The following is an 18,358-nucleotide window of genomic DNA, read 5'->3' on the forward strand; positions in this document are numbered from 1 at the left end:
CCTCTCCCTGGCGGCCTTTATCAGGGTTGTCACCTGCAGACCCGGTGTGGAAGTGAGCCTCTTCGGAGCGCCGCCCCTTTAATCATTTTCCTTATTTCTTGTTTTTAGGCGAATGTAACTTTACGGTGACCGTCCCCCTGCACCCGGTCCAGGGGTCTCCTCTGGAAACTGCCCACCCAGATGCCAAGGTAATGATCTACCGGGAGGATGAGGTTTGGGAGCTTCTGCTACTCTGCTTGCTGTCAGGAAACTGGGATTTTCCTGTCTCCATTCGGATCTGACCTAATCCTTCTCACAGCTGCTGTGCTGTTACTGTGTCACACGTCAGTATGAATGCTCTGCCTATACACCGTACGAATCCCAATATGGCCTCCGAGGTCAAAGGAGAGTCCATGCTATTGGGCCGGTGTGTGTGGGTATAGCATAGTTGGCCACATGTGCCACGTGACCCCATTGGCACAGATCAGGGGTAACCGCCGGGAAATACCAGTGTGATCGCACCCTATTATGAGGAATGTCAGTGCTGGTGAGGGAAGAGAGGCTGCACACACAGCGCAACACCAAGAGCAGCAGCACAAGCGTCACCTGGTGGTGAAAGAGTGGTCAGACGGGCCGAGTCAGAAACAGTCAGGACAAGAAGTACCAGAGGTCACAGCAATACACGTGGTCAACTACAAGCCAGAAGTCAGAGCCAGACGGGAGCAAAGATAACAGACAAGAGACAGTCAAACAGGTCAGAGGACAAGCCGGGTCACATACCAAGAGGTCCAAATACAGGGAGTGAACACTAAGACAATCACGGAGGCAGGAAAGGGAAGTCACGGGAACAGAGTAAATGGACAAAACATGGTATCAAGGGGTCAACTGCTCTAGCTGACATTGGTCTGCAGGTACAACAGACTGAAATAACCCCACCAAACCCAAAACGAGGCAGAGAAAGTTAACTCCCGCATGACCAGACCGGGGAGAGAATAACCTGAAACAAACCCCGGCCTGGATCATGACAGTCAGCTCCTGGATGTTGGCCGGAAAGTTTCCATTCACTGACAGCAAGCAGATGGTTATTGGGCTCAGATCCGCCTGCACGCCTTGTCCACATTTCTCTACATCGCAGCCCAGCCTGGAGGTGGCAGTGTCGGTCCCGGCGCCCTTACTCACTGAGTCACAGATAAGTCAGGGGAACCTGCTCCGAGTGACCATGGAGGCCGCGTACTGTGTCCCCGAGTCCTGGGCCCTCAGCGGGCCGCAGTATAACTACGTGGCCAGTCTTCAGCTCCCGTCGGTGGGAGAGGTACGGTGGGCCTGGGGGGGTTATGTGGCCCCCGATGTGTGAGTGTGGCCGCTGCGGATGATCTGATACTGATCCTGCTCCGTCCGTCATCCAGAGAGACGCCACTCTCATCTTCTCCAGCGGCGTCCTGAAAGGCGGCGGGGAGAGCGAGCCGGTCTCCAGACGGAAGCGGTGGCCCATGAGCGGCATCTCGGCCCCCGGAGCCCAGCATATCCCAGAATCCTTCATCCTCACAGGGGTCTACGAGGAGGAGGATGGAGAGATGAACCGGAAAGAGGTGAGGGCCTTATCCAATATACGGGAGCGGATGGGCCGCACTATTGGACGCTGACTGCCATGGTTTACTGCAGGACAGGGAGTTCCGCACCGAAGCCGAGACCCACAAAAAGAGAGTGACGTGGGACATGGAGCGACGCTGCTGCCTCGATCAGTCCGCCGTGACCAGGTGACCAGAAGCTTCTTATATCACAGGTTCTGGGAGTGTAACCGCCGTATTATGTGTCAGGTGCCGCCTGCGGATCAGTATGTTCCTCCTTATTCACAGCTTACAGAAGCGGATAGCCGAGTGCCGATACTGGCCGGTGGAGATAATGAGAGCGCCGTATTCCCCAGCCGGCAAATCTAAACCAGGAAAAGTAAGTGGCAGAAGCAGCAAATATATAGCCACACAAGTATCCACCACTAGGGGGAGCACCCTGTATACAGAGATACATGATAAGATCCTGTCTGCAGCCACCACTAGGGGGAGCTCCCTGTATACAGAGATACATGATAAGATCCTGTCTGCAGCCACCACTAGGGGGAGCTCCCTGTATAGAGAGATACATGATAAGATCCTGTCTGCAGGCTCCACTAGGGGGAGCTTCCTGTATACAGAGATACATGATAAGATCCTGTCTGCAGCCACCACTAGGGGGAGCTCCCTGTATACAGAGATACATGATAAGATCCTGTCTGCAGTCACCACTAGGGGGAGCTCCCTGTATACAGAGATACATGATAAGATCCTGTCTGCAGGCTCCACTAGGGGGAGCTCCCTGTATACAGAGATACATGATAAGATCCTGTCTGCAGCCACCACTAGGAGGAGCTCCCTGTATACAGAGATACGTGATAAGATCCTGTCTGCAGCCACCACTAGGGGGAGCTCCCTGTATACAGAGATACATGATAAGATCCTGTCTGCAGCCACCACTAGGGGGAGCTCCCTGTATACAGAGATACATGATAAGATCCTGTCTGCAGTCACCACTAGGGGGAGCTCCCTGTATACAGAGATACATGAGAAGATCCTGTCTGCAGCCACCACTAGGGGGAGCTCCCTGTATACAGAGATACATGATAAGATCCTGTCTGCAGTCACCACTAGGGGGAGCTCCCTGTATACAGAGATACATGAGAAGATCCTGTCTGCAGCCACCACTAGGGGGAGCTCCCTGTATACAGAGATATATGATAAGATCCTGTCTGCAGCCACCACTAGGGGGAGCTCCCTGTATACAGAGATACATGATAAGATCCTCTCTGCAGCCACCACTAGGGGGAGCTCCCTGTATACAGAGATACATGATAAGATCCTGTCTGCAGCCACCACTAGGGGGAGCTCCCTGTATACAGAGATACATGATAAGATCCTGTCTGCAGCCACCACTAGGGGGAGCTCCCTGTATACAGAGAAACATGACAAGATCCTGTCTGCAGCCACCACTAGGGGGAGCTCCCTGTATACAGAGATACATGATAAGATCCTGTCTGCAGCCACCACTAGGGGGAGCTCCCTTTATATAGAGATACATGATAAGGTTCTGTCTGCAGCCACCACTAGGGGGGCTCCCTGTATACAGAGATACATGATAAGATCCTGTCTGCAGTCACCACTAGGGGGAGCTCCGTGTATACAGAGATACATGATAAGATCCTGTCTGCAGCCACCACTAGGGGGAGCTCCGTGTATACAGAGATACATGATAAGATCCTGTCTGCAGTCACCACTAGGGGGAGCTCCCTGTATACAGAGATACATGATAAGATCCTGTCTGCAGTCACCACTAGGGGGAGCTCCCTGTATACAGAGATACAAGATAAGATCCTGTCTGCAGTCACCACTAGGGGGAGCTCCCTGTATACAGAGATACATGATAAGATCCTGTCTGCAGTCACCACTAGGGGGAGCTCCCTGTATACAGAGATACATGATAAGATCCTGTCTGCAGTCACCACTAGGGGGGCTCCCTGTATACAGAGATACATGATAAGATCCTGTCTGCAGTCACCACTAGGGGGAGCTCCCTGTATACAGAGATACATGATAAGATCCTGTCTGCAGTCACCACTAGGGGGAGCTCCCTGTATACAGAGATACATGATAAGATCCTGTCTGTAGCCACCACTAGGGGGAGCTCCCTGTATACAGAGATACATAAGATCCTGTCTGCAGTCACCACTAGGGGGAGCTCCCTGTATACAGAGATACATGATAAGATCCTGTCTGCAGCCACCACTAGGGGGAGCTCCCTGTATACAGAGATACATGATAAGATCCTGTCTGCAGTCACCACTAGGGGGAGCTCCCTGTATACAGAGATACATGATAAGATCCTGTCTGCAGCCACCACTAGGGGGAGCTCCCTGTATACAGAGATACATGATAAGATCCTGTCTGCAGCCACCACTAGGGAGAGCTCACTGTATACAGAGATACATGATAAGATCCTGTCTGCAGTCACCACTAGGGGGAGCTCCCTGTATACAGAGATACATGATAAGATCCTGTCTGCAGTCACCACTAGGGGGAGCTCCCTGTATACAGAGATACATGATAAGATCTTGTCTGCAGTCACCACTAGGGGGAGCTCCCTGTATACAGAGATACATGATAAGATCCTGTCTGCAGCCACCACTAGGGGGAGCTCCCTGTATACAGAGATACATGATAAGATCCTGTCTGCAGTCACCACTAGGGGGAGCTCCCTGTATACAGAGATACATGATAAGATCTTGTCTGCAGTCACCACTAGGGGGAGCTCCCTGTATACAGAGATACATGATAAGATCCTGTCTGCAGCCACCACTAGGGGGAGCTCCCTGTATACAGAGATACATGATAAGATCCTGTCTGCATCCACCACTAGGGGGAGCTCCCTGTATACAGAGATACATGATAAGATCCTGTCTGCAGTCACCACTAGGGGGGCTCCCTGTATACAGAGATACATGATAAGATCCTGTCTGCAGTCACCACTAGGGGGAGCTCCCTGTATACAGAGATACATGATAAGATCCTGTCTGCAGCCACCACTAGGGGGAGCTCCCTGTATACAGAGATATATGATAAGATCCTGTCTGCAGTCACCACTAGGGGGAGCTCCCTGTATACAGAGATACATGATAAGATCCTGTCTGCAGTCACCACTAGGGGGAGCTCCCTGTATACAGAGATACATGATAAGATTCTGTCTGCAGCCACCACTAGGGGGAGCTCCCTGTATACAGAGATACATAAGATTCTGGGAGAAGCCGTGTAGTCAGAGTTTGGTTGTCAACACCAGGACCTGAAGCTTTTTTTCTGTTCTAGCAGCAGCACGGCGACGAGGAAGCGGTGGTCTCATTCCATGGTGTGGCGTATATAAACATGGTCCCCCTGTTGTACCCAGGAGTCAGACGTCTTCGTGGCGCCTACAGGGTTTTGGCCTATCAGGACGCGGAGGTGCTAGAGAAGGTAAGATGGGTAATGCCCAGTATATACCCGCATAGCGCCATCATACTGCCATGCTGGGCACAATAGGTTTGGAGTTTCTTCATCACTTAAAGGGATTCTCCAGATTCATGTATAGAAAATAGTATTATGTACTGAACGTTCGGTGACTTTGGTCCCATTGTTCGTAAAGTATTCTTGATAAAGGGCTTGCGATAGACCACCACATGTCTTCTATGCCGACCTCTGCCTACAGTTGGCCCCATTGTGTTTCAGATGATCACCATGTCTGCTTGCCTTCATGACTGGGAGCCTTAAAGGGGTTTTTTACCGTTTTCGTACAAGGACAGTGTCGGATAGAGCTTGTAAATACGAGCAATTTTGTAATTTGCTCCTCAGTAAAATTTTCGGCCGTTCTTGAGATATTAACACTTTTTTCACACAATAGCGGTGGTCGGTCTCCACGGCAACGAACTGTAAAGAAAAGAAAACCGTTAATATCTCAAAAACGGCTATGAATTTTAACAAGCAGTAAATTACAAAAGTACTTATTTTCATGAGCACTATCTGACAACGTCCATGTATGTAGACGAGAAATACCCCTTTAATTGATTCAGTCCAGAGATTGTGCAGATTGTATGCTTTCCACAGCTGAGCGTTTGTTACAATCGTATCCATTCTGATCCAGTCCAATAGCAGCAGTGATGCAGTACCGAGAACGGCCACTACTTATTATATATGGAGATAATATTTTGAAGGATATGTGACTCTGTTCTTGATCCGAGACCCCCAATAATGTTTCCAGGCGTCTCTGAGTCCCCCCTACACCGGACGTTCCTGCTGCCTCACTGATGGTCTCTGTCTCTTCTTCTTGTAGACGAAGCGTGACCACAGCGTCCTTCGTGACGTCGCCCGTCAGAACAGCCTGATGAGTAGACTGGCAGCTGCCCCGCTGGGCGTCAACTCTCCGCACGTGAAACCCACCCCCAGCCGCCTGGGCAAAGACGAGAAGGGCGCCAAGGAGAAAGAAGGGAGCCGGCGGGTGAGGCCGTCACCCCGCTGTATGTCAGGGACATCTGTGGCCATTTCTGCAGAGCAACCAATCGGATTCCTGCAATATTTTACCAGAGCTGTGAAGTCATTGGGTTCAGGATCTCCGTTTGTTGTCAGGGAATAGCGGCCGATATTCGGGGTCACACCTTCCGACTACAAACCAGACCTGATTGTATCCAACCGGCACAAGACGGTTCCCATTCACTGACAGCAAACAGGGATCTAAGTATTAGTAAGGAACAATAGGAGCGAATTACCCATCAGCCATTGTTACACACTGTATTATACCCCAGAGCTGCACTCACTATTCTGCTGGTGCAGTCACTGGGTACATACATTACATTACTGATCCTGAGTTACATCCTGTATTATACCCCAGAGCTGCACTCACTATTCTGCTGGTGCAGTCACTGGGTACATACATTACATTACTGATCCTGAGTTACACCCTGCATTATACCCCAGAGCTGCACTCACTATTCTGCTGGTGCAGTCACTGTGTACATACATTACATTACTGATCCTGAGTTACATCCTGTATTATACCCCAGAGCTGCACTCACTATTCTGCTGGTGTAGTCACTGTGTACATACATTACATTACTGATCCTGAGTTACACCCTGCATTATACCCCAGAGCTGCACTCACTATTCTGCTGGTGCAGTCACTGTGTACATACATTACATTACTGATCCTGAGTTACATCCTGTATTATACCCCAGAGCTGCACTCACTATTCTGCTGGTGCAGTCACTGTGTACATACATTACATTACTGATCCTGAGTTACATCCCGTATTATACCCCAGAGCTGCACTCACTATTCTGCTGGTGTAGTCACTGTGTACATACATTACATTACTGATCCTGAGTTACACCCTGCATTACACCCCAGAGCTGCACTCACTATTCTGCTGGTGCAGTCACTGGGTACATACATTACATTACTGATCCTGAGTTACATCCTGCATTATACCCCAGAGCTGCACTCACTATTCTGCTGGTGCAGTCACTGTGTACATACATTACATTATTGATCCTGAGTTACCTCCTGCATTATACCCCAGAGCTGCACTCACTATTCTGCTGGTGCAGTCACTGTGTACATACATTACATTACTGATCCTGAGTTACACCCTGCATTATACCCCAGAGCTGCACTCACTATCCTGCTGGTGCAGTCACTGTGTACATACATTACATTACTGATCCTGAGTTACCTCCTGTATTATACTCCAGAGCTGCACTCACTATTCTGCCGGTGCAGTCACTGTGTACATACATTACATTACTGATCCTGAGTTACCTCCTGTATTATACTCCAGAGCTGCACTCACTATTCTGCTGGTGCAGTCACTGTGTACATACATTACATTACTGATCCTGAGTTACCTCCTGTATTATACTCCAGAGCTGCACTCACTATTCTGCTGGTGCAGTCACTGTGTACATACATTACATTACTGATCCTGAGTTACATCCTGTATTATACTCCAGAGCTGCACTCACTATTCTGCTGGTGCAGTCACTGTGTACATACATTACATTACTGATCCTGAGTTACCTCCTGTATTATACCCCAGAGCTGCACTCACTATTCTGCTGGTGTAGTCACTGTGTACATACATTACATTACTGATCCTGAGTTACCTCCTGTATTATACTCCAGAGCTGCACTCACTATTCTGCTGGTGCAGTCACTGTGTACATACATTACATTACTGATCCTGAGTTACCTCCTGCATTATACCCCAGAGCTGCACTCACTATTCTGCTGGTGCAGTCACTGTGTACATACATTACATTACTGATCCTGAGTTACACCCTGCATTATACCCCAGAGCTGCACTCACTATCCTGCTGGTGCAGTCACTGTGTACATACATTACATTACTGATCCTGAGTTACCTCCTGTATTATACTCCAGAGCTGCACTCACTATTCTGCTGGTGCAGTCACTGTGTACATACATTACATTACTGATCCTGAGTTACATCCTGTATTATACTCCAGAGCTGCACTCACTATTCTGCTGGTGCAGTCACTGTGTACATACATTACATTACTGATCCTGAGTTACCTCCTGTATTATACTCCAGAGCTGCACTCACTATTCTGCTGGTGCAGTCACTGTGTACATACATTACATTACTGATCCTGAGTTACATCCTGTATTATACTCCAGAGCTGCACTCACTATTCTGCTGGTGCAGTCACTGTGTACATACATTACATTACTGATCCTGAGTTACCTCCTGTATTATACCCCAGAGCTGCACTCACTATTCTGCTGGTGTAGTCACTGTGTACATACATTACATTACTGATCCTGAGTTACCTCCTGTATTATACTCCAGAGCTGCACTCACTATTCTGCTGGTGCAGTCACTGTGTACATACATTACATTACTGATCCTGAGTTACCTCCTGCATTATACCCCAGAGCTGCACTCACTATTCTGCTGGTGCAGTCACTGTGTACATACATTACATTACTGATCCTGAGTTACACCCTGCATATACCCCAGAGCTGCACTCACTATCCTGCTGGTGCAGTCACTGTGTACATACATTACATTACTGATCCTGAGTTACCTCCTGTATTATACTCCAGAGCTGCACTCACTATTCTGCTGGTGCAGTCACTGTGTACATACATTACATTACTGATCCTGAGTTACATCCTGTATTATACTCCAGAGCTGCACTCACTATTCTGCTGGTGCAGTCACTGTGTACATACATTACATTACTGATCCTGAGTTACCTCCTGTATTATACCCCAGAGCTGCACTCACTATTCTGCTGGTGTAGTCACTGTGTACATACATTACATTACTGATCCTGAGTTACATCCTGTATTATACTCCAGAGCTGCACTCACTATTCTGCTGCTGCAGTCACTGTGTATACACATTACATTACTGATCCTGAGTTACATCCTGTATTATACTCCAGAGCTGCACTCACTATTCTGCTGCTGCAGTCACTGTGTATACACATTACATTACTGATCCTGAGTTACATCCTGTATTATACTCCAGAGCTGCACTCACTATTCTGCTGGTGCAGTCACTGTGTACATACATTACATTACTGATCCTGAGTTACATCCTGTATTATACTCCAGAGCTGCACTCACTATTCTGCTGGTGCAGTCACGGTGTACATACATTACATTACTGATCCTGAGTTACACCCTGCATTATACCCCAGAGCTGCACTCACTATTCTGCTGGTGCAGTCACTGTGTACATACATTACATTACTGATCCTGAGTTACACCCTGCATTATACCCCAGAGCTGCACTCACTATTCTGCTGGTGCAGTCACTGTGTACATACATTACATTACTGATCCTGAGTTACACCCTGCATTATACCCCAGAGCTGCACTCACTATTCTGCTGGTGCAGTCACTGGGTACATACATTACTGATCCTGAGTTACCTCCTGTATTATACTCCAGAGCTGCTCTCACTATTCTGCTGGTGCAGTCACTGTGTACATACATTACATTACTGATCCTGAGTTACATCCTGTATTATACTCCAGAGCTGCACTCACTATTCTGCTGGTGCAGTCACTGTGTACATACATTACATTACTGATCCTGAGTTACATCCTGTATTATACTCCAGAGCTGCACTCACTATTCTGCTGGTGCAGTCACTGTGTACATACATTACATTACTGATCCTGAGTTACATCCTGTATTATACTCCAGAGCTGCACTCACTATTCTGCTGGTGCAGTCACTGTGTACATACATTACATTACTGATCCTGAGTTACATCCTGTATTATACCCCAGAGCTGCACTCACTATTCTGCTGGTGCAGTCACTGTGTACATACATTACATTACTGATCCTGAGTTACATCCTGTATTATACTCCAGAGCTGCAGTCACTATTCTGCTGGTGCAGTCACTGTGTACATACATTACATTACTGATCCTGAGTTACATCCTGTATTATACTCCAGAGCTGCACTCACTATTCTGCTGGTGCAGTCACTGTGTACATACATTACTGATCCTGAGTTACCTCCTGTATTATACCCCAGAGCTGCACTCACTATTCTGCTGGTGCAGTCACTGTGTACATACATTACATTACTGATCCGGAGTTACATCCTGTATTATACCCCAGAGCTGCACTCACTATTCTGCTGGTGCAGTCACTGTGTACATACATTACATTACTGATCCTGAGTTACATCCTGTATTATACTCCAGAGCTGCACTCACTATTCTGCTGGTGCAGTCACTGTGTACACACATTACAGTACTGATCCTGAGTTACATCCTGTATTATACTCCAGAGCTGCAGTCACTATTCTGCTGGTGCAGTCACTGTGTACATACATTACATTACTGATCCTGAGTTACCTCCTGTATTATACCCTAGAGCTGCACTCACTATTCTGCTGGTGCAGTCACTGTGTACATACATTACATTACTGATCCTGAGTTACATCCTGTATTATACTCCAGAGCTGCACTCACTATTCTGCTGGTGCAGTCACTGTGTACATACATTACATTACTGATCCTGAGTTACATCCTGTATTATACCCTAGAGCTGCACTCACTATTCTGCTGGTGCAGTCACTGTGTACATACATTACATTACTGATCCTGAGTTACATCCTGTATTATACTCCAGAGCTGCACTCACTATTCTGCTGGTGCAGTCACTGTGTACATACATTACATTACTGATCCTGAGTTACCTCCTGTATTATACCCTAGAGCTGCACTCACTATTCTGCTGGTGCAGTCACTGTGTACATACATTACATTACTGATCCTGAGTTACATCCTGTATTATACTCCAGAGCTGCACTCACTATTCTGCTGGTGCAGTCACTGTGTACATACATTACATTACTGATCCTAAGTTACATCCTGTATTATACCCTAGAGCTGCACTCACTATTCTGCTGGTGCAGTCACTGTGTACATACATTACATTACTGATCCTGAGTTACATCCTGTATTATACCCTAGAGCTGCACTCACTATTCTGCTGGTGCAGTCACTGTGTACATACATTACTGATCCTGAGTTACATCCTGTATTATACTCCAGAGCTGCACTCACTATTCTGCTGGTGCAGTCACTGTGTACATACATTACATTACTGATCCTGAGTTACACCCTGCATTATACCCCAGAGCTGCACTCACTATTCTGCTGGTGCAGTCACTGTGTACATACATTACATTACTGATCCTGAGTTACATCCTGTATTATACCCTAGAGCTGCACTCACTATTCTGCTGGTGCAGTCACTGTGTACATACATTACATTACTGATCCTGAGTTACATCCTGTATTATACTCCAGAGCTGCACTCACTATTCTGCTGGTGCAGTCACTGTGTACATACATTACTGATCCTGAGTTACATCCTGTATTATACTCCAGAGCTGCACTCACTATTCTGCTGGTGCAGTCACTGTGCACATACATTACTGATCCTGAGTTACATCCTGTATTATACTCCAGAGCTGCACTCACTATTCTGCTGGTGCAGTCACTGTGTACATACATTACATTACTGATCCTAAGTTACATCCTGTATTATACCCTAGAGCTGCACTCACTATTCTGCTGGTGCAGTCACTGTGTACATACATTACATTACTGATCCTGAGTTACATCCTGTATTATACCCTAGAGCTGCACTCACTATTCTGCTGGTGCAGTCACTGTGTACATATATTACATTACTGATCCTGAGTTACCTCCTGTATTATACTCCAGAGCTGCACTCACTATTCTGCTGGTGCAGTCACTGTGTACATACATTACATTACTGATCCTGAGTTACCTCCTGTATTATACTCCAGAGCTGCACTCACTATTCTGCTGCTAATCTCTTTTTCCTGCAGATGTCCGCTGTGATGAGGTCGTCGGAGGCGGCAGACATGGACCCGGCGGCCGTACATCAGACAGGTCCAGCTAACATAGAAGGACAGGTAGATAATATTTATCAGGAAGTTTGTGACCCTGCCGCCCCCTGTACATCTTGCAGCCCCGGTGGTCGGGGGCCGTTCCTGCAGTGTGGCCCCTCTGGGTATAAGGAGCCATATTATTATCATTGCCTTTCTGTAATTTCTGACTCGCACTGCCCTCTAGTGGCCATGTGAGATAATGCACCTTGTTGTCACGGTAAATACCGTATGTGGGGCTTTTGGTTCCATAACTGGGGTCTCCGTATAACCTTGGAAGCCTGAATGGCAAGGGATCATGGGAAGTGTCGTCCGGGGGTGAATTCAGCGAGGGAGTAACTAACGTCTCCTACTTGTGTCGGTCACTGCTCCTCCTCTCCTCAGCAATATGTGGATTCGGGGACGTACCTGGTCCTGGAGCTGACGCTGGAGAAAGCGCTCGTCCCCAAACGCAAGGCTGAAGAGGTGGCCTTAAAGTGAGTGACAGAGTGCAGCTCTGGAGTATAATACAGGATGTAACTCAGGATCAGTAATGTAATGTATGTACACAGTGACTGCACCAGCAGAATAGTGAGTGCAGCTCTGGAGTATAATACAGGATGTAACTCAGGATCAGTAATATAATGTATGTATACAGTGACTGCACCAGCAGAATAGTGAGTGCAGCTCTGGAGTATAATACAGGAGGTAACTCAGGATCAGTAATGTAATGTATGTACACAGTGACTGCACCAGCAGAATAGTGAGTGCAGCTCTGGGGTATAATACAGGATGTAACTCAGGATCAGTAATGTATGTACACAGTGACTGCACCAGCAGAATAGTGAGTGCAGCTCTGGGGTATAATACAGGATGTAACTCAGGGTCAGTAATGTAATGTATGTACACAGTGACTGCACCAGCAGAATAGTGAGTGCAGCTCTGGAGTATAATACAGGATGTAACTCAGGATCAGTAATATAATGTATGTATACAGTGACTGCACCAGCAGAATAGTGAGTGCAGCTCTGGAGTATAATACAGGAGGTAACTCAGGATCAGTAATGTAATGTATGTACACAGTGACTGCACCAGCAGAATAGTGAGTGCAGCTCTGGGGTATAATACAGGATGTAACTCAGGATCAGTAATGTATGTACACAGTGACTGCACCAGCAGAATAGTGAGTGCAGCTCTGGGGTATAATACAGGATGTAACTCAGGGTCAGTAATGTAATGTATGTACACAGTGACTGCACCAGCAGAATAGTGAGTGCAGCTCTGGGGTATAATACAGGATGTATCTCAGGATCAGTAATGTAATGTATGTACACAGTGACTGCACCAGCAGAATAGTGAGTGCAGCTCTGGAGTATAATACAGGATGTAACTCAGGATCAGTAATGTAATGTATGTACACAGTGATTGCACCAGCAGAATAGTGAGCGCAGCTCTGGGGTATAATACAGGATGTAACTCAGGATCAGTAATGTATGTACACAGTGACTGCACCAGCAGAATAGTGAGTGCAGCTCTGGAGTATAATACAGGATGTAACTCAGGATCAGTAATGTAATGTATGAACACAGTGACTGCACCAGCAGAATAGTGAGCGCAGCTCTGGGGTATAATACAGGAGGTAACTCAGGATCAGTAATGTAATGTATGTACACAGTGACTGCACCAGCAGAATAGTGAGTGCAGCTCTGGAGTATAATACAGGAGGTAACTCAGGATCAGTAATGTAATGTATGTACACAGTGACTGCACCAGCAGAATAGTGAGTGCAGCTCTGGAGTATAATACAGGATGTAACTCAGGATCAGTAATGTAATGTATGTACACAGTGACTGCACCCGCAGAATAGTGAGTGCAGCTCTGAAGTATAATACAGGATGTAACTCAGGATCAGTAATGTAATGTATGTACACAGTGACTGCAGCAGCAGAATAGTGAGTGCAGCTCTGGAGTATAATACAGGATGTAACTCAGGATCAGTAATGTAATGTATGTACAGAGTGACTGCACCAGCAGAATAGTGAGTGCAGCTCTGGAGTATAATACAGGATGTAACTCAGGATCAGTAATGTAATGTATGTACACAGTGACTGCACCAGCAGAATAGTGAGCGCAGCTCTGAAGTATAATACAGGATGTAACTCAGGATCAGTAATGTAATGTATGTACACAGTGACTGCACCAGCAGAATAGTGAGTGCAGCTCTGGGGTATAATACAGGATGTAACTCAGGATCAGTAATGTAATGTATGTACACAGTGACTGCACCAGCAGAATAGTGAGCGCAGCTCTGAAGTATAATACAGGATGTAACTCAGGATCAGTAATGTAATGTATGTACACAGTGACTGCAGCAGCAGAATAGTGAGTGCAGCTCTGGAGTATAATACAGGATGTAACTCAGGATCAGTAATGTAATGTATGTACACAGTGACTGCACCAGCAGAATAGTGAGTGCAGCTCTGGAGTATAATACAGGATGTAACTCAGGATCAGTAATGTAATGTATGTACACAGTGACTGCACCAGCAGAATAGTGAGTGCAGCTCTGGAGTATATTACAGGATGTAACTCAGGATCAGTAATGTAATGTATGTAATCTCTAATACTTCATTGTGTGGCTCTCGCCGTCCCCTTATGGCCATGCTGAGAGTTGTAGTGCCGCAGGTTGGAGATCTCTTATATTTGTGTCTCAGTGAATTCTCCATCTTTGCAGAGTGAAGGAGCTCGTCCCCGTCCGGCCTCAGCTTGATCGTCGCACCGCCGGGGCACAGAAGGTGGGCGCTCGTCTGTCAGGTCCGGCCCTCTGATCTCTTTACCCCCGGTCACATTAATGATCCATTCGTGTCCGTCTTCTCCTCAGGCGGTCGCAGATTTCCACAGTAACGTCACCAGTATAACCAGCGCCATCTTGGAGGAGTACTGCCAGCTGTTTGGGCAGCAGGAGACCAGTGACGTCGATGTGGATCCACAAGTGCTGGAGGAGCAGAAGTGTCAGCTGAACTATGAGCTAAACTGCTCCGGAAAATACTTTGCCTTTAAGGAACAGCTGAAGGTGTCATTACTCCCGCTCCTTGCGCGTTCGTCTTAGTATGTCAGCGGAGCAGATCTGTCTTCTCCCCTCCGGGGCCATGTAGAATGTCAGTTCTGTGTTCCCCCTGATGGCGCCCATGGTGTCCTGGCTGTAGAGTGTCTCCTTTACGGAAGTATTGACATCCCTTGTTACACCCACATCTGTGGTTCAGGTCATCACCCTCAGGTCAGGGGCGAAGTGTGATGAGATTGATTAAATACTCAAACAATGAGAGTGAATCTGCACAGTTCATCCTCCACTGTTTGCAGGTCAACAAACTGCATGGCCTGGTACAACGGGTAATCAACATATTAGCAAACATCGATTGTTAAATTATCCTGCGTCCCTGTCCTCCAGAGATAGCAGCACAATAACCTCATAGGGAGCTGATAGAGGAGGTAAACAGCAGCCATTTATTAATTCACAAACATCAATTTCAAGAGTCAACATTCAGACTCATATGAACAACAGTCTATGTTTCTTGAGCCACTGAAAAAAAACACAAATTATAGTTAACGTTCAGATGATGGCCTATGTCTCTCAGGCTGCTGAAAATAGTTGTCTGGCCTAATTAAGAATAAATGCGGTGTCGTCACGGTGAGTAGAAAAGGAAGAGATAGGAAACGCTTAATACAGAAATGCACACTCCCCCCCCCCCCCCCCCTGGATGTGGTCCGGTGGTCTGCATCAGAACAGGAAGCAGTTACGTCCGGTCACAGTCACCTCCTCGCTGCTGCCAATCACAGTCCTCAGCGGTCAAGTGACTGAAGACCTGGACGTCATCTTTTTTCCTGGTGACTACCACCAGACCTGAGCCATGAGGGGGTTAGAGCAGGTGAGATTACTTCCTTCTATTATGTTTTTATCATCCATTCTTTCTGTGTTTTTTTTTTTATGGTCAGACCATCACTTTAAGTCATAAAGTGACAATGACATTAAAAAACAATTTGTGGCATTCCAGCTTCTATTCTACCCTGAGTTTCGCCTGTTAGCTTCTTCATAGGACAAGGTGGGTGTGGTTACAGGTCACATGATTATGTAAGACCCTTATAAGTTTTCTTCCCCCTATCAGTCGACCATTCTAATTACATCCTACAACTCACCATACATTAATTAACATTAAAACAGCTGTAAAAATAACATGTGTTAATGTAAAAACGTGCCCCAGAAGAAGCCAACAGGCGAAACCCAGAGTTTCCGCCTGTCTGACATGTTTGTGTCTCTGTGCAGCACTCGGTGGTGAAGATCGTAAGAGAGAAGTACCTGAAGACCACCGCCTTCGAGGACCGCGACCAGCTGCAGACCTTCCTCAGCGAGCTGTACATCTACCTGGTGGATCAGATGCACCTCGCCCTTAACAAGGTACCTAAGATCCGGGAAGACCGGCGAGTTTAGGGGTGGACATTTAACCCCTTCACATGCAGGAGTCTGCAGACGCCGGAGGTGTAACACAGCCGGCTCCTGCCTTGTAATAGCAGTTGGTGACCCCTGAAATGCCGCCATCAGTCTCTGACAGCGGCATTTAAGGCGCGCAGATTTGGAGATCACGGGGGAGGTGCGGGACGCGATATTCCAGTATTGACAGCCTGTGTCCGCGCTCTATAGGACAACATGGTTTAAAAAAAAGCATGGACTAAAAAAAAAAAAAAAAAATGTTTTAAATATATAATTTTTTTTCAAAATATTTTTAAAAGTTTTAAATATTTAGAAAGGCTTTGAAAACTTTTTTTAAGTTTTTAAAACTTTTTGAAAGTTAATTTTTTTAAAGTTTTTCAAACTATTTAGAAATATTTAAAAACGGTTTAAAAAAGTTTTCAAATAGTTTAAAATGTTTTTCTTCAAATCTAAAAATAAATTTAGAAAAGGTTTTAAAAAATATATAATTTTTTCAACATATTTTTAAAAGTTTAAAATACTTAGAAAGGCTTTGAAAACTTTAAGTTTTAAAAATTTTAAAGTTTTTTTAAAAATATTTTGAAAAATATTTTAAAATAGTTAAAAAGTTTACAAATATTTTAAAATGTTTTTTTTTTTTTTTCAATCTAAAAATAAAGTTGGAAAAAAGTTTTGTAAAAAAGGTTTTAAAAAATATTAAAGGTTTTAAAGAGAAAAAAAAATCCTATCTTCCCCCTCCCCTTTTTTTTTTTTATATATTTTTTTTGTCTGTTTTTTTGGCTGGAGGCAGCGATGGAAGATTTTTAATTAACATTTAAGATTCTCTGGGTGAATGAGACGCAGTGGTCTGAGGAGCCTTGTAATGATCCCTGGGGGTCCGTCTTGCCTGCAGACCCTGCTGGATGACAGTGAGAAGGCTCCGCCGGCCCCCATGACCGACACCCAACAACTGCTGCGATTCGCCAAGGAGGCCGAGATGACGGAGGATTACCACCAAGCCGAAATGTACTACCAGGAGGTGAGGGCGGCCATCACCCCTCCGCCGGGCCAGGCCCCTCCATACACGTCCTGATGATGGACATTGTGTGCAGGAGGATTCTTGTGCAGCGCTGGTCGGGGGTCTGCATATTTTGGCTCCGTGCCCCCATAGTGCACCTTTTGTTGCAGGGGGTTTCTTGTCTGCATCTCGGCCCCATGCGGCAGCCGCTGTACGAGACCCCCCCAGTATCCACCAGGAACCGTCGGCCGGGGTCTTACCTGCGATGTAATCACTAGTGGGGGCCCTGCCAGTGTGTAGCGGCCATCACCGCCGTCTCATCTCCCTGTGTCCCCCCCTTAGCGGCTGGCCCGGGACCGTCTTCGCGTCGACCACTGGTTGGATTACGGCTGTTTCAAGCTATTAATCGGTGACCACATCAAAGCGCAGGAATGTTTCCACGAGGCCCTGGCCGCAAACCGCGAGCATCTACACAGGTGCGTAACACTCATAGCTGCGCTAATAGTGTGGACTGTAGGGGCACACATCTATGGAAGGGGCACACATATAGGAGGGGGCACGTATTGGAGGTGGCACATGTATAGGAAAGGGGCACAGATATAAGAGGGGGCACACACACACAGAAGGGGGCACACACACAGGAGGGGGCACACACAGGAAGGGGCACACACATAGGAGGGGCGCACACACATAGGAGGGGCACACACACACAGGAAGGGGCACACACACACAGGAAGGGGCACACACATAGGAAGGGGCACACACATAGGAAGAGGCACACACATAGGAAGAGGCACACACATAGGAAGGGGCACACACATAGGAAGGGGTACACACATAGGAGGGGGCACACACATAGGAAGAGGCACACACATAGGAAGGGGCACACACATAGGAAG

General features: G+C 46.8%; 1 protein-coding gene across 1 annotated transcript in view; it reads left to right on the forward strand.

The window, feature by feature from the left end:
- The window catches only part of LOC138645435 (cilia- and flagella-associated protein 70-like), a 37,920-nt gene that overhangs the window by 11,581 nt on the left and 7,981 nt on the right, over window positions 1-18,358 (forward strand). The window contains exons 5-18 of the mRNA XM_069734763.1: window positions 109-188; window positions 1,115-1,291; window positions 1,386-1,568; window positions 1,642-1,736; window positions 1,836-1,926; window positions 4,866-5,009; window positions 5,863-6,027; window positions 11,938-12,024; window positions 12,382-12,473; window positions 14,711-14,771; window positions 14,858-15,049; window positions 16,298-16,429; window positions 17,355-17,480; window positions 17,802-17,935. Coding sequence (XP_069590864.1) covers window positions 109-188; window positions 1,115-1,291; window positions 1,386-1,568; window positions 1,642-1,736; window positions 1,836-1,926; window positions 4,866-5,009; window positions 5,863-6,027; window positions 11,938-12,024; window positions 12,382-12,473; window positions 14,711-14,771; window positions 14,858-15,049; window positions 16,298-16,429; window positions 17,355-17,480; window positions 17,802-17,935 — 1,759 coding nt within the window. The remainder of the gene's footprint in view (window positions 1-108; window positions 189-1,114; window positions 1,292-1,385; window positions 1,569-1,641; window positions 1,737-1,835; window positions 1,927-4,865; window positions 5,010-5,862; window positions 6,028-11,937; window positions 12,025-12,381; window positions 12,474-14,710; window positions 14,772-14,857; window positions 15,050-16,297; window positions 16,430-17,354; window positions 17,481-17,801; window positions 17,936-18,358) is intronic.

This window comes from Ranitomeya imitator, chromosome 7, assembly GCF_032444005.1.
Source record: "Ranitomeya imitator isolate aRanImi1 chromosome 7, aRanImi1.pri, whole genome shotgun sequence".
Classification (NCBI taxonomy): Eukaryota; Metazoa; Chordata; class Amphibia; order Anura; family Dendrobatidae; genus Ranitomeya; species Ranitomeya imitator.